This window comes from Schistocerca piceifrons, chromosome 10, assembly GCF_021461385.2.
Source record: "Schistocerca piceifrons isolate TAMUIC-IGC-003096 chromosome 10, iqSchPice1.1, whole genome shotgun sequence".
Taxonomy (NCBI): Eukaryota; Metazoa; Arthropoda; class Insecta; order Orthoptera; family Acrididae; genus Schistocerca; species Schistocerca piceifrons.
In genome coordinates this window covers 85,474,103-85,497,379 of record NC_060147.1, presented here as the reverse complement: position 1 = coordinate 85,497,379, position 23,277 = coordinate 85,474,103, and the positions used below count along the sequence as shown (strand labels likewise).

The 23,277-nt window shown below is 40.1% G+C and overlaps 1 protein-coding gene across 1 annotated transcript; it reads left to right on the top strand.

The window, feature by feature from the left end:
* Window positions 1-998: 998 nt before the first annotated feature.
* LOC124718928 (V-type proton ATPase subunit F 1) lies at window positions 999-23,056 on the top strand. The gene is made up of 5 exons (XM_047244583.1): window positions 999-1,156; window positions 1,232-1,313; window positions 6,500-6,582; window positions 11,829-11,951; window positions 22,544-23,056. Exons 1-5 carry the CDS (start codon window positions 1,103-1,105, stop codon window positions 22,571-22,573), a joined length of 372 nt encoding a protein of 123 aa, XP_047100539.1. The 5' UTR covers window positions 999-1,102; the 3' UTR covers window positions 22,574-23,056.
* The last annotated feature ends 221 nt before the right edge of the window (window positions 23,057-23,277 follow it).

Sequence of the window (23,277 nt, the reverse complement as noted above, 5' to 3'; positions counted from 1 at the left end):
AATATGTGGCAGTTACCGAGTTTGTGGTTAGGCTGGAACCCAAGAGTACAGCTTTAAATGCTGCGACTAAAATGAGCTGCAATGAAATTTGTATTTCTTCTTCTCGCAAATATTTCTCTCTTTAGTTCCGAATATGTAGCAACTTAGGAGTGTATGGTTAAGCAGGAATCTAAGAGGAGAGCTTAAATTGCTGCGAGTGAATCGAGAAACAATGAATGAATGATATTTATATTCTTCCTTGTCACAAAATCGATAGCTGACCATGTGGTCGTCGATATTACGCGTGACGTCAATATGCATCACGTTCGCGGGGATTGTTGTGTGGAAACCGCGTTACCCTGCGCAGGCTGTCAAAGAACCATTATATTACCAACAGACGCATGTTGTAACAGACGGAGAATGGACTAGATTAGTATGACTCTTCCATACTGAACGACTGAATTTTGTAGCTTAATGTAGCTCATGTAACGATGAAAACAATGGACGACTTGTTGACTCTTACTAGTAATGAAAGTTATTTATAATGAATAGCGAATATAGAAAGTATGGATTTTTAAGTAATTACGCCAGATTTGGAGAATCAGTCTGGGAGAATAACTATCACACAAATGTAAATAATATAACAGCACACTCGAAGAAATAGTTACACCGCAACGTCTACTTTCGACGAGCTGAACACCAGGTAAGTACGCAGACTAGCGTAAAACGCTCGTAAAGTGTCTTGGGGTCTAAATTACACAAGAGCAACTTACTTATGCTTTACTTAATTTCACGAAGTTTATCATGTTCACACCACAGTTTCTGGGAGTATCGATGTAAACACGGAATCGATGCATCTCACGTCTAAAAGAGAGAAACGTAGTGAATAAAATTTAGCCGTGTTTGTACGAAAACTGCGCTAAAATTTATTCACAGTGTTTCTGGATGGAAGGGAAAACAAGGAGCTTCCAGTTACGAAGTTTCTGTATCGATGACCTCGTGAATTAATATAGGCGGCCGTGGTTTATGGCAGTCTTTGAGTCAGTAATAACCTCTGCTTGATCAGCTGACTTGGGGGCGTGATTTTAAGTGTAGTACGGTTTGCGTGAACAGCTTGTGGAAAATGGCATTACATTCAGCCTACAAAGGAAAACTCGTCTCAGTCATTGGAGATGAGGTACGTTTTCTGATCTGGCTGGATGTCACACTTATTTTTTTTACATGTGTTGTTGTTATTGTTTTTCGTTTTTAGGACACTTGCGTTGGCTTTCTTCTCGGAGGAGTTGGAGAAGTAAATAAAAGCAGACATCCTAACTTCATGGTGGTAGACAAAAGTACGTAAATTCTTCAAATAAATGCCAATAATATCCCATAGTTTATTAATTGAGAGTTCGTATTCCATTGCATTGGCAGAGTAATACCGTGTTGTCAGTGTCGTAAGAAGATCCATGTCCACTATCGTATGTGATTAGATCACGCTACCGGGCAAAAGATACGACTGCATTTTTCGTCATAATGTATTACTCTAGCAACAATATAAATAATTCCTTCTATAACATTCAAATGGAGCGTGTAAGAAATACAGCGACTCTCCCCTTCGTATCCACTGTGCTATTTTACAGACCAAAACGCTTGGTATTTAAGCTAGTGAGATAGATTGTTATCTTTACATTATTCACCCCTATTTCTAACGAAAAAAATATTCAATTTTGCACCATTTGCGGTTATTGAAAACGCATCATCCATTTTTGTGATGCTAAGTTATGTAGATGTTACGTAGTTGCAACTTTCCTCTTTGTATTTTGGCTAGAGGAGTATGTTACAAGATACTACCCTTTGTTAATTTCTGTAAACTTTTATCATTTCCTTCCAGCATTCTTCAACCTTGATACGCCTACCTAAAAGCAGGAGTAACAAATTGTCACCCTGTTACTTTTCCAATTAAATCAATACATTTTACAGAAAACTTCAAAAACCTATATTATTTGTTAAATGAAAGATGAATATTTCTACAACACATTATTGTCTACAGTGAAATGTGCAGCATTTGTGAGGAAACACAAAAAATAAGTGTATTCAAATGCTAGGCAGAGACGGGGGGACGACTGCTGTACTCGGACAATTTCACACAGTTGATTTCACATGTGTAATCATTATTGCTCTTTGACATGCTCTCATGGCCTGACGGATGTGCAGTTGCCCAGAAACAGCGAAGTGGCAGAAACATTTATTATATGAAAGACATAGCAAAACATGTATTACAAAACAAATTAGCACATCTCATTCAAGGTGAATCATTTATGGCTCTTCAGTACTGTATTAGATATTAGTATCTGCTTCAGCTCTTTCTTAAATAAACCATATGTATTTATTTTTGTATTTTCGCAGGCAGTTCATTGGAGATTATTTTTGGTTAATACACTTTTCTGATATAGAATCTTTGTAGGCACTTCTGTATGAAAATCATGCGTACTTCTGGTTTCATAATTGTTTAATACTGTGAATTATTTATTTGATTTCACATATATGTAATCCGAAGAATATAATAATTCCATTCCCAAAGAAAGCAGTTGTTGACAGATGTGAAAATTACCGAACTATCAGTTCAATAAGTCACAGCTGCAAAATACTGTTGTGAAGTCTTTACAGACGAATGGAAAAACTGGTAGAAGCTGACCTCGGGGAAGACCAGTTTGGATTCTGTAGAAATATTGGAACACGTGAGGCAATACTGATCTTACGACTTATCTTAGAAGAAAGATTAAAGAAAGGCGAATCTACATTTCTAGCATTTGAACACTTGGAGAAAGCGTTTGACAATGTTGACTAGAATACTCTCTTTCAAATTCTGAAGGTGGCAGGGGTAAAATACAGGGAGCGAAAGGCTATTTACAATTTGTACAGAAACCAGATGGCAGTTATAAGAGTCGTTGGGCATGAAAGGGAAGCAGTGGTTGGGAAGGGAGTGAGACAGGGTTGTAGCCTCTCCCCGATGTTGTTCAATCTGTATATTGAGCAAGCAGAGAAGGAAACAAAAGAAAAGTTTGGAGTAGGTATTAAAATCCATGGAGAAGAAATAAAAACTTTGAGGTTCGCCAATGACATTGTAATTCTGTCAGAAACAGCAAAGGACTTGGAAGAGCAGTTGAACGGAATGTACAGTATCTTGAAAGGAGGGTATACGGTGAACATCAACAAGAGCAAAACGAGAATAATGGAATGTAGTCGAATTAAGTCAGGTGATGCTGAGGGAATTAGATTAGGAAATGAGTCACTTAAAGTAGTAAAGGAGTTTTGCTATTTGGGGAGCAAAATAACCAATGATGGTCAAAGTAGAGAGGATATAAAATGTAGATTAGCAATGGCAAGGAAAGTGTTTCTGAAGAAGAGAAATTTGTTAACATTGAGTATAGATTTAAGTGTCAGGAAGTCGTTTCTGAAATTATTTGTATGGAGTGTAGCCATGTATGGAAGTGAAACATGGACGGTAAATAGTTTGGACAAGAAGAGAATAGAAGCTTTTGAAATGTGGTGCTACAGAAGAATGCTGAAGATTAGATGTGTATATCACATAACTAATGAGAAGGTATTGAATAGGATTGGGGAGAAGAGAAGTTTGTGGCACAACTTGACTAGAAGAAGGGATCGGTTGGTAGGACATGTTCTGAGGCATCAAGGGATCACCAATTTAGTATTGGAGGGCAGCGTGGAGGGTAAAAATCGTAGAGGGAGACCAAGAGATGAATACACTAAACAGATTCAGAAGGATGTAGGTCGCGGTAGTTACTGGGAGATGAAGCAGCTTGCACAGGATAGAGTAGCATGGAGAGCTGCATCAAACCTGTCTCAGGACAGACCACAACAACAACAACAACTACAACAACAACAACATATGTAATCCTTTAAGAGTCAACTTTCATTTCCACAGAACAGGATGTTTTAGTCTTGTCTACCAGGAATGTTGTGGAGCTAAAATTGAAGATATGTTTTTAGAAATACTTAGGTGGAAACTAAAATTCCGCCACAGAATCTTAATACAAGGTGTTCAAAAATTCAATACCCAAACTTATAGATACAATGGAGGCATCAAAACATATATTTAATTTAGCAGCCAGGTGCCACAACCGCATATTGAGTACCGAGTGTCCGGGAGATTGTCGACTGTGACTGAGAATAAAACAATGTTAAATGTGTTCTAGTTCTTTATTATTCTGATCAGTCTTACAGTAAGTGCTTGAAATGAATGCCATTAACTTAAGTGCGCTGCCAATATCGATGCAGCAGGACGTCCCGTGTTTGATGGGTAGTATGTTAGGGTCGACAGAAGCGTCCGATCCCACGCGTCGGCATTGACCCGTGACGTAAGGGTGTTGTCGTGTGTGACATCATGACGGCGCGGAGTTTGGTTTGTGAGTGTGGCGTGTTTGTAGATGTCGTCGTGTTGTGGTTTGTTGTGTTCTCTGGTGGTATGTTCAGGGTTTTCGTTTGTGTGGTGTAATGGGCTCAGTTTGATTTTGTTCATTATCCAGAATTGTTCGAGTGTCGGCTGTGTTTTTTAGTGGAATTCATTTCAGTGAGTTAACGATTTTGTGTGAAGGTTAATTTAGTGTTGTTCGCTGTACATCATGTGGTAATTTTAGTAAAATTAATTGGTTGTTGTTTTTGTTCAGGAATGGATATGACGGATAAAATTAACAGTACGCAGGTCAAGGGAAGTGTTCAATCCCAATGTGTGGCTGTGTATGTTGATATTGGTATCGGGAGATGTTTTTGAGCTATATAGGCCAAGGGAAGTGTTTGGCCCTAATTTATGGGATCGGGAGCTGCTGTTGGGCTATATAGGTCGAGGGAAGTGTCCGATTCCAGATGATATTGTGTTTAGTGGTATTTGGGGAGTTTTGTGGTGTCGGTTTTTTTCGACGTTTTGTGTGGTTTTGTATGGGGGTGGGTGTCTAAATTTGTTTGTATTTAGTTTGCCCCCACCCAAAAACACCCCGTTTCCCGCGCTTGTCCCGTTGGTGTCATTACACTTTTTGTGGAAAGTGTGTGTGTTTGTTTCTCGATGTATTTTCGTCCTCATAATGTGTACGTACAGACTTTATATGCGCCATATTGGAATCGTGGTTTATGGTCGTTTCAGCCATATTTGTGACGTCATGGGTCAAAGCAGACGGGCGGGATCGGACGCTTCCTTATTTCCATATGTTACATGTTTTTTACACTTGGGGCCGCTTTGAGAGTTCTTGCAAGTAATGCCTGTGGGCCCACAGGGGAATAGGGTGAGGTCAGGGATCTAGCATATCGATGTACTGGTCCTCCCTAGCCAGTAAGTGGGGTCAGTACCGCACGTACTGTTTCTGCAAAGTGTGCCTGATCATCGTCGTGCTGGAACCACATCCTCTCACTGACACACAGGGATACCTCCTCCAGTAACATCAGCAGTTGCTCTTGCTAGAACATTCTCTATTGGCCACCACTCAAGAAGACAATATGTAGGACCCAAGCAAGAAGTCACCCACAATACTGGTGTCTCCGATGATCTCACATAACTTACGTGGCTTTTTACCTACCCACACCTGCATGCATGTAAATTTACTTTCATCCGTAGAAAACTGAAGGTGTTTGCTGGCTTGATGCAGGACTTTGTGTACAAACTTGTAGGCTGTTGCAGAAATCTGTATACAAACTCGAGCTGAGGGGGGGGGAGATAGTCATCTGGTCCCAGGGCCAGTACTCTTGTGGAATGTAAAGGACTAAGCACCTTTTAATGCAACACACCCTGTACTAACCCGAGCTGAACACTGAAGTTGGCAGCAATAGCATGTGTTCATGCCTTGAGCCTGTCCTCAACACACAATAATGTGTCTTCCTCAAACATTGGCGTATGCACTGTCCTTTACGTGCCTGCATTTGACCTGCATATCGCCAATATTGCTCAGTTGAAGGTGGATGTCTGTAAAGGTGTGATAATGTGAACATGTTCATGTGGGGAAACTTTTGTGGTTAATTTGCCAAGCTCTTTGACTGTTGCCTTCAGCTGCACTGTTAAACAAAGTTCGTCTTGTAGTGTTCTTCACATACAGTGTTCAGTGTTACATACTCAACTGGCAAGCATGTGCTGCAGCATTATATGCCATTTCCCAAGCATGTGCTGCAGCATTATATGCCATTTACGGACTCACTTTGAATGTCGTGATGCCACAACACTATGTAACTCAAATCGACTTTGGTGTTCGATATTTAAAGAAGGTACTTTTGTGAGTCACTGTTTACCTGCATGTTGAACTCACTCGATGCGCACTTCTGACACCTGCTTGTTTAACAAAATATATTTGTTGTTGGTGCTGCCTAATATTTCGGTTTGTGCATTTAACTGTTAAACGCCCTGTATAATGCCTTCGGTTGAAAAGTCTTTACTTGTCACTTTTCTCTTCCTTTTCTGTAGTCACTTTTGTAAGATTTACTGTGTAGTAAAAAGTATTTGTAACATGTTACTTATTGTGGTGTTTGTTGTTAACAGACACCAGCGTTGGTGAAATAGAGGAATGCTTCAAGAGATTTGTGAGGAGAGATGATATTGACATCATACTGATTAACCAGAATGTAAGTACTGCCATTTATTTCAGCTGGGCTTGGTACAATCGTAAGGGCTTAAGACAAAATAGGTCTTTATTCTTTATTGACCATGTTAAGTATAACTTACAACTCTCACAAAATTTTTTCCTCACTCTGTCTTCTTCTATTGACCTAAGTCAGAATGAAAAATAACACTCTGTAGCAGCTGCTTTAAGTTAGCAGACCATTATGAATAAGGGGGTTGATCTTAGAAGTAGGTAATTTGGCCACGGGGGGTCTGAGGTAACAGTTCATTTTGGAAAAGGGGTCACTTGTCCAAAATAGTTTGGGGATCCCTGCTTTAGAAGAATGCCTATTGAACCAAATGTTATGTTTGTCTTTGATTAAATGTCTTCTCTATATGGTGAGCAGCAGCCTGGGAAATATGGAAGCATCCGATCCCGCCCGTCTGCTTTGAGCCATGACGTCACAAATATGGCGGAAACGACCATAAACCATGATTCCAATATGGCGCATATAAAGCCGTTACGTACACATTGAGGACGAAAATACATCGAAAAACACACACACACACACACACACACACACACGTTCCACAAAAAGCCTAATGACACTAACGGGACAAGTGCGGGAAATAGGGGTTTTTTGGGTGGGGACGAACTAAATATAACCAAATTTAGACACCCAACCCCATACAAAACCACGCAAAACAACGAAAAAATCCAACATCACAAAACTCCCCAAATACCACTAAACACTATTATCATCTGGAATCGGACACTTCCCTTGACCTATATAGCTCAATAGCAGCTCCCGATCCCATAAATTAGGACCTAACACCCTTGACCTATACAGCTCAAAAACATCTCCCTATACCAACATCAACAGCCACACATTGGGATCAAACATTCCCTTGACCTGTTATCCTTACGACATCTCCACATACAGCCGTCCCTGGTCCGAGATGCCGGAACTTTAAGTAAGCCTCATTTCTTCACGACATACTGAACACTTCACGACTTCATCTAAAAATCCGAATAGTTGAAGAAATTTTATTAGAGACAACCAAAAACTGTTGACTCAGTCAGTCATATCCATACCTCCCAAAGACATAAAAAAAGCAATTTACCAAAATTCACTCATGATGCCACACTCGCAAACTAAACCAAAAACATCACCTAACACACCACCAGAGAGCACCACTGATCCCATCAAAACAACACCTACAAACACGCCACCCTCACAAACTAAATTCCGCGCCGTCGTGATGTCACACACCCCAACAGCCTTACGTCACGGGTCAAAGCCAACGGGTGGGATCGGACGCTTTGATCGACCCGCAGCCTGTTATTTTCATCATAATATTGTCATTAATAAGGAAGAGCATTAAAAGAGCTCTGAGTATCAATCCTCCTAAACAAACTGACTACATAGTGACTAATCTGAATAGGATTTTCTCCTTGGACAGCCTGTTAGCTGGTGACTAGATGTAATCACACCAGTGTGCACAAGTGGCAATGTGGCACAGTGGCTTTCACCTTAAATGTTGGTCGACTATGTTTCACTGTTACATGGACAAATGGAAAAAAAATTCTTATCCCAGGTTTCGGCTATTGCCGTTATTTGACAGTATAACTACCTCTTTATAGTTATTCAGCCACTTTTTCCTATATGGTAATGACCTGATTTCAGATAAATTATGAGCTTGAGAAACAAATCAATAACAGGGTGGTCAGAAACAGTCTGAAAAGCTTGTAAAGGTGTTGTAGAGTAGGTTATGCTAAGAAATAATTGTTAACAAAAAAAAAAAAAAATTCTGTATGCTATTTCTTTTCCAAATTGATTAGCTGTGAAATCAGCCATTTGGGCCATTGCACATGCCAATTCAAACAAGACACTAGATACATTTAATGTCTATTGTTCTCATTGCGTAGATGACAGTGCACGAGGCTGCTCAGCCTTTGGTTCAGGTTCATGCCGTGGGTCCCTGTCACCAGTTGTCCTCCATACAGTCTCAACATGGTGCAACCCCATGTCCATTTCTTGTATTGCTGTCTTGTTCAGTAGTAGGAAACCAAATGAAGAACATATTTGGTGAAACCATCTCTGGCGGGCCACTTAAATTTGTGCGTTCAATGGCCTGATTGGCTAACTTCAATGTTAATTAACTCAGAAATGGTGCAACATGCAGAATTTTTTTTCTTAGCAATTGTTTCTCAGCAAAAACCTCTCCAGCAACATCCGTACAACCTTTGCAGACTGTTTCTTACTCTCCTGTACGTGAAAATTCTTAACATTTTTTAAATAAAGCAAACTTTATTAACATTGTACATATTTATTTCTCACCTTTGTCGTCCTGATGCCTTATTTCTGCCAATGAGAGACCAGTTTGTTGGTACTGTCACTGTAGAACGTTGACCTCTACTGGAGCCACTTCATCACTATGAAAATGAAGTCCTTGAAAGTGTTCTTTAAATTTGAGAAACAGATGAAACTCGGATGGCACCAAGTTGAGACTGTATGGAGGACGATTGGTGACAGGGAGCCCACGGCATGAAGTTGTTGCAGATGAGAGAGAGAGAGAGAGAGAGAGGGAGGATTTGTCTAATTTGTGTTAACTGATGAGTTGTGCAGTGTGGTCAAGACACAGGAGCAACTCACTGAGAAAGTGCATTGGTATATAGACTGGAACCATGTAAACAATGAAAGATTGTGTGAACAAACAGTTTTAGTGACAGAAAATTTATGTAGTTCAACAATAAAATCAGTGAATACATATTATGAGAATGGGGGGAGGGGGGGGATATTAAATCCAAGGATACAAGATGGATCAAGACAAAATCTTAAACTTTCCAACAGAATTCTGAAATTGGATCAGTGTTCTCAGTATGCCCTCGCAAAAAGTCTTGCAAAAAAACAGCGTAAAAGTAGCTGTATTAACTGTTAAAGAAAAAGGCAAGTCAATTTTTGTACTGTTTAGTTGTAAACGGCTCCATTTTATGATAAATTTAACATACAGTTTGACTATCAATAAAGGACAAGGGCCATCATACCAATGTTGTCAAATGAATTTATGAGAATTAGAATTGTGTTTCTCGCACAAACAACTGCACAGTGCGTGTTCTTGTGCTTGGCAGATTACAAAACTTATTTGTCTTTGTCTCCAAAGCAAAATACCAACTGTAGTTCATAATAACATAATTTGCATAAGTTAAATACTATGCAGGTAAAATGATTAATTGCACTCTTTTTCCAGTTCAAAAATAAATGGAAAAAAGCCCAAGTGAAGCTGTTCATTTGCAGCTAATACTGAAAATGTATATTTTAACATTTCTCAGAAATAACTGGTCTTACTCAGATGCAATGAAAGTAGATGGCTTATTTTTGCACCAGTTAGTGTTCTTAATTTCAAGAACATTTAACAAAATAACTCCACATTGTAATTATGGTGGAGTTAATATAAAAACATAATAGCAGGTATTGCAAACAAGGGGTTAATGGTCAAACTATGTTGAGAAAAGCTGCTTTGAACTGAGTTATTAAAATTCAGTCACACAGACTGCAAGAACCTATTGTTTGTATCGTATTTTTAATAAAAGAAAGAAAACAAAAAGTGAATGAACTGCATGAAGTGGTGTGAAGCAGAGCCACAGTGACACAGAAAATTCTTTAGTTACTTGATATAACCTGTAGAAGCTTTTATTTCAGCCCAAAGGAGCTTCTCGAGGTATCGGCCATATAATATTCGTGTTAGCTTGTAACTTAAAAGATGTACTTGGATCACCATTAGTTAGGTGTGGTATCAAATTAATGTCTTTAATTAGTTTCTTTACAGTTCTACAGCTTTCCTTGAGCAGCTATTAAGTTTCCAGAATGAATTTTCACACTGTAGGGGAGTGTGCACTGATTTGAAACTTAGTGGGAGATTAAAACTGTGTGTTGGACTGGACTGAACCTGCGACCTTTGACTTTAGCAGTAAATCCTGTGGAGACTTAGCTATTCAAGCACGCCCACAATCACAGCCACTACCTCATATCACACCTCCCAAACTTTTCCATGATTTTCTACATACCTTGTGGGATTAGCAATCTTGAAACAAAGGCTATTGCAGGCACATGGCTCAGCAACAATGTAGGGGAGGGTGTGTGTGGGGGGTGGGGTGGGGAGGGGAGGGGGGTTCTCAGAATTGAATTACCAAGTTTGTAAGGTAGAAGATAAGGATAAGGCACCAGTGGATGTAAAGCTTTGAGGGCAGGTTGGAAGCTGTGCTTGGAAAGCTCAATCAGCAGAACACTTCCCTGTAAAAGGCAAAGGTCCCAGGTTTGAATCCCAGTATGGCACAAAGTTTTAAGCTGACAGGAAATTTCAGCTGTTAAATTAACATAGCTGAGAAAGCAGCAGCTTTTATCAAAGCTGTGTCTTTATTTTTAATGTAGTACAGTGCATAGATAGATAAATAGATAGATAGAGAGAGAGAGAGAGAGAGAGAGAGAGAGAGAGAGAGAGAGAGAGAGAGAGAGAGAGAGAGAGAGAGCAGCAGATTTTCTCGTCAACTGTCCAACTTCTATTGAACAACGTTGGCTGTAAATGTAAGTGCTACACTTGTACTCTGGGCTGAAGAGAAGGAAACTGTGGTGAGCTGCATCAAACCGGTCATATTCAAACACAGTGAATGAGTGAATGAATTAAGACTCGGACCACCTAATTATTTTGAAGGTACAAGTGCAATGAGAGATTGCTGTGCATGGCAACTGTGATTGCAGAACATTGCCTCAGTGTCACTCATTTGATGGAATGTAACAACACAGAGTTTCCGGCTCTTATTTACAGTTACTGTTGTGCTGTTGAGATTAAATGAGCAAGTGACCTTAGAGATAGAGATCTAAGTTTAAGCATAAAATTGCTTGAAATTGTGCTCTCTCTGAGTTCCCGGAGGGACAGAGTTAGTGCTGCCTGCTAACCCATTGTCGGTTAATATTTCACTATTGATAACGTCTGAATTTGGTCATCTGTTGTATATGCTGGCATTTGTTGTTAATGGTGTGTATCATCTTTCTGCAATAAATAACTTAATAGGATACATTGAAAAGTAAGTGATACGTAAATATCTACAGGACTGTCTCAAATTTATTTAGGTTTTAAGCTTTTTCATGTAATTTGCCCTCCCCCTCTCCAGTCCTTTTTTTCCCACTAACCTTCACTCTCACTTAGCCACAACACTGTAAAGTGCATCACATTAAGGAATCTGAGACCATTTATGTACATTCTCCAGATTGCCGAGATGATTCGACACGTAATTGACAGCCACTCGCAGCCCGTTCCAGCTGTTCTCGAGATACCGTCCAAGGATCATCCTTACGATGCCACCAAAGACTCGATATTGCGAAGGGCGAGGGTAAGCCAAAGTTTTGCGAGTGGCAACTTTCTCGAAGTTTCACTGTGTGTTTATTTATCCACATAACTGTTCATCGTGTGTAGATATTTTAAATGATTACCTTAGCTGCTAACGGTTTCCAGATTATTTTTAGTGTCCTTTCATAATTAATACCTCATTTGTGAAGTGTTATGTACAATATCAATAGAATTTCAGTTATTAGTGTTATAGCATGCAATATGTCTTTTAGTGTTCTTGTAAAATTATGAGATAGACTTACACCGGAGACACAAAATTTTTACAGCTCCTGATAAATACACATAAAAGTAGTGATGGGACAACCGACTGTTTTCAAGAACCGACTGCCCAGTTAACCTTTTTTTTTCCCTTCAGTTGGTTTTTTTCACTCGAATGAAACAACCGAATGAGAGTGTCTCTGTGGCCATGTCAACTATGTGAATGTTTTCACTCACTTGTCTGGTTTGAGTGATTTCATCCAATCTGAGACAATTGACTGACACAAATATCTTCAGTTTCACCAGTTATATGAATGTTTTCACTCAGTCTCTGGATTGAGTGATTTCACTCCCTACTTCTTCACCCTTTTCGATGATGGTGACGGTCGTTAGGGCAGGCACGTGACGATGCCACCGTAGCCGCCTCCTGGTGCTGCCAGGACTAGGGTTGCAGCCAGCAAGAGTGCAGCGCAGCATTCCCGGGACCTATGCTGGCGGTGACTGGCCTCCACGCCACCTCCTCGCACCTGTTGCAACCCCGGCCCTGGCAGCAACAGTATACTGACATGGAACATGCACGATGCTCAGAGGCATTTTTTACTTGAAACATGGTATGAAAAACACTGAAGGGTTGTGCCAACTGTTTTCATTTGGTTGCTCCCATGGACTGGTTTCACTTAGAAGAAATGAATGTATAATAATCCAACTGATATATAAAGCTAGAACCAACTGATTCACTTGTTTTCCATTTGGTTGCTCCCATACATAGACTGGTTTCAGTCAAGAGTGAATGAATAATTCAGCTGAGACGTAAAGCTACAAGCAAATGAGTTGACTGTTTTCCAACAACCGTCTGAATCGATTGTTTTAATTTGATTGTTCCCAACACTCTGTAAAAGTGCCAAAAATTATCCTAACTCGTGGAACTACACTTGTGGTCATAAATTAAGGATAATTGCAGAATGTGGTGCCACACAACATGGCACTACACAAAACTGGCACTAATAGCATAGGCACATAGGGAAGACACGCAACACAGATCTGTAAGTCTACGGTATTGGTGATAAGTTGAGAAAACCATCCCGAAACGCATGTGTTACAAAATGCCACTGTTTCCTGCGCATGTACCCCGACATCAATATGGGGTATGATCACCATGCCGCACAGGCCGCACAATGGGTTGGCTTACTCTGCATCAGGTGGTTGAGTAGCTGCTGGGGTATAGCCTCCCATTCTTGCACCAGTGCCTGTCGGAGCTCCTGAAGTTTCCTGGGGGGGTTTGAAGACATGCAGTGATACGTCGACCGAGAGCATCCCAGATGTGCTCGATGAGGTTTAGGTCTGGAGAACAGGCAGGCCACTCCATTTGCCTGATATCTTCGTTTTCAAGGTACTCCTCCATGATGGCAGCTCAGTGGGGCCGTGCATTATCATGCATCAGGAGGAAGGTGGGACCCACTGCACCCCTGAAAAGGCGGACATACTGGTGCAAAATGACGTCCCGATACACCTGACCTGTTACAGTTCCTCTGTGAAAGACACGCAGGGGTGTACGTGCACCAGTCATAATCCCACCCCACACCATCAAACCACGACCTCTATACCGGGCCCTTTCACATTAAGGGGTTCTTATCTGGTTCCTGGTTCACACCAGATGACAACCCTGTGAGAATCACTGTTCAGACTATATCTGGACTCGTCCGTGAACATACCGTGGGACCACTGTTCCAATGATCATGTACTGTTTTCTTGACACCAAGCTTTACGGGCTCTCCTGCTAACAAGGGCCAGTGGAATGCACCTCGCAGGTCTCCGGGTGAATAAACCATGTCTGTTCAGTTATCTGTAGACCGTGTGTCTGGAGACAACTGTTCCAGTGACTGTGGTAAGGCCCCGAGCAAGGCTACCTGCAGTACTCCGTGGCCGTCTGCGGGCACTGATGGTGAGATATCAGTCTTCTTGTGGTGTTGTACACTGTGGACGTCCCATACTGTAGTGCCTCGACAAGTTTCCTGTCAGCTGGAATCGTTGCCATAATCTTGATCACACTTTGTGACACACGGAGGGCCCGTGCTAAGACCTGCTGTGTTTGACCAGCCTCCAGTCGCCCTAGTATTCTACGCCTCATAACGTCATCAATGTGTGTTCTTTGAGCCATTTTCAACACACAGTCACCAGTAGCATGTCTGAAAACATCTGCACACTTACCCGCTGCACCATACTCTGACATGCATCAACACACCTCTGCGCATGTGGACTGCTGCCAGCGCCATTGTGCGACGACCGCAGGTCAAATGCACCGCATGGTCATACCCCGAGATGATTTAAACCCACAAACCGCCCACCAGAGCATTGTTTCACCTTGTGTCAGCATTATCCTTAATTTATGAGCATGAGTGTATTAGATTCGTCCTCTTGAAGGAAATCGGGATCAATTGGGGAAGGGCGAGTCATTCAACACCAGGGTGAGATGGGACCCAGCATGTTGCCAGATAACTGTTTTAATGTCTTTCATACACTACCAATAAAAAAATGTGAAACACCCACAAGGGGAAGAGGAAATTAAATAAAACTTTGTGGGCTGAGATGGTATGTGATGTTATTTCAGAGATTACGAATCACATTAAATTTACAGAGAACATGGCAGTATGGGCCCACTTTATCAGTGTGACATTGTTCCCTCTGGCTTTGATGTGTGTACCAATTTGGTGGTAAGAGCATCATAAAGCAGTTGTATCCTGTCTGAGGTAAGCTGGCCAACAACTGTCGTAACTAGTCCTCAATATCCCGGATATTGGCACTGCAATGTTGATGTCCGAACTGGTGTCACGTGTTCTATCAAAGATAGATAAGGGAATCTAGTTGGCTGAGGGAGCACCTCAGCATCAGACAGAAGGTTCATAAAGGCACGTGTACGTGTGGACGAGCTTTGTCCCATCGAAAAGTGGCACGAGAGAGAACGTGTAACAACACAGAATATCCGTGACATAGAATCGTGTCATAAGAGTTCCCCGATTCAATACTAGCTGTGACCTGAAATCGTACCCTGTGGCTCACTGCACCATAATGCCTGTCCAAAACACTGATGAATGAGACACCTCTGCAGGTTGCTGCCATACTCTCGGATAGTGGTCATCCAGGGTACTGCAGAACTGGGATTCTTCATTATACACAACGTATCACCATTCATTACCAGTCCTTGCTTCCCAGTCACAGAATCACTCCGAGCTCAGCCATTTGTATTGTGCTGCTAGCGGCAGCCTACATGTGTGATTGCGGTTGTCTAGTCTGACTACTGATAGTCTCCAAACAGTGGTGCAGGATGACTTAGAATGTTGCAAGGAGTCCATTACTCGTTCTCGGATGGAAGGCACAGTTGTAAAACGGTTAAGATGTGCTCGGTGCACGATATGGTGATCATCCCTTGTGGTCGACCACAATCTTTGTAAGTATATCTGCCCTGACCTCACCATGCAGTGAACAGTGGGCAACTCGCTGAATGGAGACCCACAATCGGGTCATTTTTCAAGCTCTGTCGAGTGCTGATAATGCTATCTCACATTAGTATGTGGCCTTTGTGTGTCTTTCACAGTGATCACTTGACATCTGATGCTGTCACATCCCTTATATAGCCTACTGGGTCCAGTAACAGCACTAAACGTGAAAAATGCTAATGCATTCTGGTGGCCATTTTGCCTGTCACAGAGGAGTCCAACATTCTGGAATCAGTTTACATGCCTGCTGACAGTATGTACATGTATGAAGTTACATGGACATCTGACTGTGTCTTGTGAGTGGTTCACATTGTTTGTCAGACAGTGTACCTGCATGTATTGCAAAGAAGAGCAACACAAATGGTGACAGGTTCGTTGATCCGTGGAAGGGTGTCAGTGAAATGCTGAAAAATCCAAATTGACAGACTATTGAAGGGTATCGTGCAAAAGCCTACCTATCAAATTTTTAAGAAAAATGTTAAGTAAGGAATCTAGGAATATACTACAGCTCTTTATTCATTCCTCCTCCTTGTGCAAATGGAAGAAGGGGACACCCTAATACTAAGTACAATTTGCCATGCATTGAACACTGGTTTGCACGCTGTGGCTGTATGTGTAGTTGTAGAATAGGTACAGTCTGCTCTACTAAGTACACTCCTTAGTAACCAGCTGAAAATGGTGTTCATTCTACTCTTCCAGTTGTTAATTTACTATTGCACGCCAGTTGTCATATCGAACAATGTCTTTAAAGACATAAAATAAGTAATTGGGATAGTGTATACAGTCAATTGTAAGACACATTTTTGTCCCCTCTGTACTTATGAACTGTTTATCTTTATGCAAGCAATTGTCAACCTATATATGATTTAGAAAAAAGATAATTTTGTCTTACTGTCTCATACATTAAAAACTCTAACACCACATTCCACAGTAAGTGGTTATGAAAATTTATAATAGATTTCAGGTGAAAAGATTGACAGTATGGAATTAGATTTGCTGAAAGAAAATAACATGTCAACCTTGTGCAAAATTTGATTGTTCAGTCACAGAATCGTTAAAAGGTTATAAATCTTCCTTTGTAGAGTAATCTGATAAACTTGTACAAATGTTGTACATTAAGATTTTTTTACACATTGTATGCCTTAATTATATTACTTACATTGATGAGTCTTCTGTACATTAAACTAGTAACTAATGTAATGAGATTTCATGTAATGAGATGATAAAATTGTGATTTTAGTGAGATGAAGAAACTTCTGCAAACCATTCTATCTATGTACAATGTAAACTTTAGTTTATTCTAGCCAGAGGTCAAATGTTTTGTGGTCCATAATTGAACTACATGAGTGCTTCCTTGCTTCCCTGCATAATTTGTCAAGGGTGCATTTACTGGGGCAGTTGGGACGGGTCATGAGGTGTTCCGTATCCTGATATTCTTCAGTCACATCCGACACCGTATTCACCTGTAAGGCTGCACTCGATATGATCTGCTTTCACTGGTGCTGTGCTCACTCTGATGCAGTTCAGGCCTTTCCAAATCGTCCATCTCGTTCTCTGCACTGGGTATCTCCCGTGGTGGATGATAGTTGTGCAGGGGCTCGAGTTCTTTGTTCAGGAAACTTTTGCAGGATGTAAGTTTTCCAGGTTCACCGGAAGCTCCAAATGAGGTGTGGCATCGAAGGTTCATTTAAGCTTCAGTATGTTCGTAACCAGCTCTTTGCCAGTTGGGGTCTATAAGTCCGGCCACTTTATAAGTTTATCGAACAACGTGGGTTTCGTGCTACCTGTTATGAGTTGGCATTTGTCGTTTAAGCTTAACCTTTACAAACGAATGGCCATCCTCAATTGAAAGGGCAGACTGGATACCAGTGCTTTGCTAAGCAACGTGCTCATGAGAGGTGATATGTTGTTCTTCTTTGTAATTAGCAGTGACTTTCCCAGACAGTTAGAGGATGACCCAGAATGTATTTTGAACTCCAGGCCACAGTGCAGCTTGTTGCTTTTTACAGATAGTTGTTTGTTAGAGGTGAAAGAAGCAATAAATCCCTGGACCAGTTGAGGTCTGAACGTCAGATCTTTGCATTGGTAATATAACACTTACCCACCGAGCCACATATATCTCATATTAAAACCATCTTATGAAAGTTTGATATCTGAGTGTTTAGTAGAACTTCGGTGGTTAAAATGTCATTTATGTACAAGAAATTGAAGAAGAATGTGACTGGGCCTAACAAACCGGAAGCTTTTACTTTCAATGATAATGGCAGCAAAGTCTGCAGACTTACGTAATACAGGGTGTTTCAAAATGAATGTATGGGTTTTAAGGCTTGGTAGCATTTATTACATTCAACTTACAGTTATAAATAATACATCAAATGAAGGAGCAACTCAGATTTGTTTGTATACCCGTGCAGGGAGGGAAGAGTATGGAACAACCAAGAATGAATGAAAAAAATCATGAACGAGTGAGTCTATCACGCATATTCCCAAGAAATCAGTTCGTCCTTGTCGTTCGCAGTTGTTACAAGCTCTAAAGCCTACAGACTACATGCCAACTTCACAAACAAAATTTTGCTGCATGAGATGAAGATTTTCTAGATCGTGTTGTCTTCGGTGGTGAATCGACATTTCACCTAAATGGAAATGTGGACACATGTATTGTGTGTATCTGTGGGTTAGCATATCCTCATGAGATGGTACAGTTGCAACGAGACTCCTCAACTTTTTCGATGAAGTAACTGTAACTGGTGTTTCTCATTTTAATGCTCTAGTACTATGACACTCTCCTCAACTGGAAGAAGCTGAACCACAGAATTTTATTTGGCAGCAAAATGGTGCACCATCTCACTGGCATAACTCAGCACGCAACTGGTTAAATAACATTGTACGCGACCACTGGATTGGCCGCAAGGCACTGGATGAAAGAGCTCATTTTATATGACCTTCATGTTCACACATGTTCTTATCCCATTCCTTTGAGGATTCATAAAGGATGATGTGTATATGTCTCCGCTGCCAGCTGATCTCAGTAACAGCATCGTTGCAACAATTGATATAGACACAGAGATCAAGGTTTTGGAAGAACTTGCATATCAACTCTTGGTTCAGATTGAACACTTTTAAGAAAAAGTGTTATAGTTTCTCTTTCACTTGATGTATTATTTATAATTGTAAGTTAAATATAATAAATGTTACAAAGCTGTAAAACCCGTTTATTCATTTTGAAACAGCCTGTATATGCATAGTCTTTTCTGTATTGGGAACCAACATTGGAATGATTTACTGCTTTCCAACTTCTATTAATGCCCCACCCTTTTATCAAAATAACTCTCTCTTCCACATTTTTGTCTGCCTTTCTTTCTTGTTAACTCGCCCTCAAGCCTTGTCTGTAAGTTTATCCGAGATCTGTGTGTAGGTACAGGCCAGTTTACTTCTTAAAGTAGTCTGTGATGTTGATCTGGTTCTGAGAGTAGTACACATTTTTCACGTGGAATTTTTAATTTTTCTTGCAGCAATTATATCATTTTACAAAAATCCCCTCAGCCCATATGATCTAGAAGAATATCAACACATTGCAGTACGGTACAGTGACTGACAAGGTCACTGTCTTCACCCACACATTCACATTCACTCTCCTCTTTGTTTTGTTGTGAAGCAACAGTCACAATTTCGGTGTCACTCGTATACTACAAACTGGGTTCACATGCATTGTGGCTTCAGACACTCATTCAAATTTCAGTCATCGACACTTTCAAAACTAGTTGGAGCCATTGTCGGTGCACAGTTGTTATTTCTTCATCACTGAAACCTTGAAAACCACTTTCTTCTATATGTGGAAGAATGTTCCTCCACAATCATTCTCATCAAATAGTATTCTCAGTAGACCAGCCTGGTAATACCGTTTTATTGATGCATTTATGCATTGGTCCTTTGGCCCTATTACAGCAGACAGTTTAAGAGGTAAGAACGTAGTTGGGATGAGACCATCATCAGATACGAGAATCTTCTGATCAAGATGTGAAGAGACATTATCAAGCAGTAGAACTGCAGTCTGTGGCAATCCTTTCTCTTCTAGAGATCATCGAACTAGGGATACATTGTGTGTGTAGAACCAGTTTTTGAAAATTTCACTATCAGTCTGTGCTCCTTTATGACTGTTTAATCCACAGGAAGATCCTTAGCTGTGATATCCTTGAATGCTCTTTCTTTCCCCCCAATCAGTAGCAGTTTCACTTTGTGGTTACCAGAAGCATTAAGGGTTCACAAAATAGTAATGCTTTCTTTAGACAGCATATGTCCAGGAGCATGAACTTCACTTTTAAAAGCAAGGATACTGTTGGCAGTTTTTTCTAGGTACCTCTTTAATCAGCGTTTTGTGTGAAATCTTCTCAGGTATTGTTGAAAAAGAAGTGTGAGTATTAGTTGAGGACAAATTGGATGAAAATCAGTGTGGGTTAGGCCTCTTAGAGGTTGTCAGAACCAGATCTTTAGCTTACGGCAAATAATAGAGAAATGCTAAGAGTGGAACAGGGAATTGTATCTATGCTTTATAGATCTAGAAAAGGCATATGACCGGGTTCCTAGGAGGAAGTTATTGTCTGTTCTACGAGATTATGGAATAGGAGGCAAACTTTTGCAAGCAATTAAAGGTCTTTACATGGATAGTCAGGCAGCAGTTAGAGTTGACGGTAAATTGAGTTCATGGTTGAGAGTAGTTTCAGGGATAAGACAAGGCTGCAACCTGTCTCCACTGTTGTTCATATTATTTGTGGATCATATGTTGAAAACAATAGACTGGCTGGGTGAGATTAAGATAAGTGGACACAAAATAAGCAGTCTCGCATATGCAGATGACTTAGTTGTGATGGCAGATTCGATTGAAAGTTTGCAAAGTAATATTTCAGAGCTAGATCAGAAGTGTAAGGACTATGGTATGAAGATTATCATCTCCAAAATGAAAGTACTGTCAGTGGGAAAGAGATATAAACGGATTGAGTGCCAAATAGGAGGAACAAAGTTAGAATAGGTGGACAGTTTCAAGTACTTAGGATGCATATTCTCACAGGATGGCAACATAGTGAAAGAACTGGAAACGAGGTGTAGCAAAGCTAATGCAGTGAGCACTCAGCTACAATCTACTCTCTTCTGCAAGATGGAAGTCAGTACCAAGACTAAGTTATCTGTGCACCGTTCAATCTTTCGACCAACTTTGTTGTATGGGAGTGAAAGCTGGGTGGATTCAGGTTACCTTATCAATAAGGTTGAGGTTACGGATATGAAAGTAGCTAGGATGATTGCAGGTACTAGTAGATGGGAACAATCAGGAGGGTGTCCACAATGAGAAAATCAAAGAAAAACTGGGAATGAACTCTATAGATGTAGCAGTCAGGGCGAACAGGCTTAGATGGTGGGGTCATGTTACACACATGGGAGAAGCAAGGTTACCCAAGAGACTCATGGGTTCAGCAGTAGAGGGTAGGAGGAGTCGGGGTAGACCAAGGAGAAGGTACCTGGATTCAGGTAAGAATGATTTTGAAGTAATAGGCTTAACATCAGAAGAGGCACCAATCTTAGCACTGAATAGGGGATCATTGAGGAATTTTATAAGGGGGACTATGCTCCAGACTGAACGCTGAAAGGCATAATCAGTCTTACATGATGATGATGATGATGATGTGATATTCTCTTCTTCCACAAATGTTTGGAACTCTTCTCGGAAGGAATCAGCTGCTGCAACATTGAACTAAGTTGCTCTCCTACCACAGTAAGCTCGCAAATCTTATGATGTCATATGAATCTGGTTAGCCATACTGATGAGGCATTAAATTTGCCCTCGAACCCTAGAGCTTCATGAAAAAAGTTTGTTTGGTATGTATGAAAGGATGACACCTGCTTGTTTTTGGCTAAAACGTTGAAAGGAGCAGCATTTAATTCATCAAAAGTAAATCCCTTAATGCTTTTTCGTGTGCATGGTCCAGGATTTGAATTGCATTTCCTGACAAAATCCAGTATTTTCTGCTTATTCGTTTTATAATGTCCCAAACAGTCTGCATTTCAACACCATAATCAGCATTTGCAGCAGTTTCTCCCTTTTCAAATCTTTCAGTTTATTCTAATTTTTGTTCGAAGTTAAACACGTTTCTTTCGCTCCTCCACAATATCCTTTACAATATTTTTTTTAACCAGATTTGTCGACACTTACACGCCAATTAAAATTGGAAAACTGATTTTATTTTTGATTTACATGGAACATGATGGGCAATAACAATTGAAATGGTACTCTAATGTCAGTACGTCATTTAAACAATGGAAATAGTGCTTATGACCGTGCTGTGTGTTGTTTATTCCTGTTTGCCAGAAAAAAATATCGCACACACACACACACACACACACACACACACACACACATTGTTACTTCTCATTTTCCAACCATTAATGGCCATTATTATTATTTGCTTTGGGGATTATAATTATCCCCATAACAGTGGCTCAGGTGCATACATAGCTGCACCACTAGTACACACAGAAACTGAGAAACGTGGTAAAAAGGAAAGGAAAAAAAAAGGATTTGCAATAGATTCCGTCAATCATAGGAGCTGAAGGCCATGATCTAGTCATGATAAATTAAAAAAATTAAGAATTACTTTACTTGGAATTACTGTTATGGCTCATAGATATTGTGATAAGCCCTATTGTGCTGCTGGTGACCATTGGTTTATGAAGATCTTTGATTTGTGCATCACTACTGTCACCCCAGCATATTAAACTTTGAAGAGAGAGTCTTCTTTTTCTAAACTATTGTTTTTGTTTTTATAATTTTCAGTTACCAAACTGAGCTTATTTTTCACAACTTCTTGCTTTAACATATGCCTTTTCTTTGCAGGGAATGTTCAACCCAGATGACTTCAAGTAAAATCATTGCATTGCAGATGCCAGATGGAATAATTTACATCTTACCTTATGTAATTACATGTATCTGCCTTGTATTGCTTAAAATTAATTAAGCATATAATGTATTTAAGGCTCAAATGAAAATGGTGTTGGATAAATAGCTAATTAGAGTATCAAACACATTCCAGTCTTGTAGTGTGACTGTTGTACAGTCCTGTGTAAATACATTATTTATTGTGGGATCGACAAAAAGTAATACTGTTTCAGTTTAAAAGCTAGGGACCTGTGTTGTGATAAGGGTTGTAACTCTCCTACCCACAGTATTATAGTATGGTTTGGAAATAAGTTGATTGTATCATGTGTAACAATATAGAATTCTATTGGTAGCAGGCAGAAACAATTCATAAAATATGTTAATATCTTAACACTTGTTGAAAACTTTGTTGAACATGATTTAAAGTTGAATGGTTCAATTATGTAGAAATATAAAGCTACAGTTCTTATATTTTGTTTTCTGAAGCTGAACAGTTATTTTTACAGTATTATTATGAATTACTATCATTGATATTTGTTGAACATACTATGCAGCCTACATAATATTATTTAAATAGTACATTTGACGAGTACAACAAATTATGTGACATACAGAGCACATAGTAGCCGACGACAAATCGCAGCTCATCGTGGTATTACTACTGAAGTGACATTGCCACATTATCTTCTGGT

Coding starts and splice junctions, on each gene's coding strand:
- LOC124718928 (XM_047244583.1), top strand. CDS start 1,103: ATGGCATTACATTCAGCCTACAAAGGAAAACTCGTCTCAGTCATTGGA. Junction 1,157..1,231: donor TCTCAGTCATTGGAGATGAG/GTACGTTTTCTG, acceptor TTTCGTTTTTAG/GACACTTGCGTTGGCTTTCT. Junction 11,952..22,543: donor CGATATTGCGAAGGGCGAGG/GTAAGCCAAAGT, acceptor TTTTCTTTGCAG/GGAATGTTCAACCCAGATGA.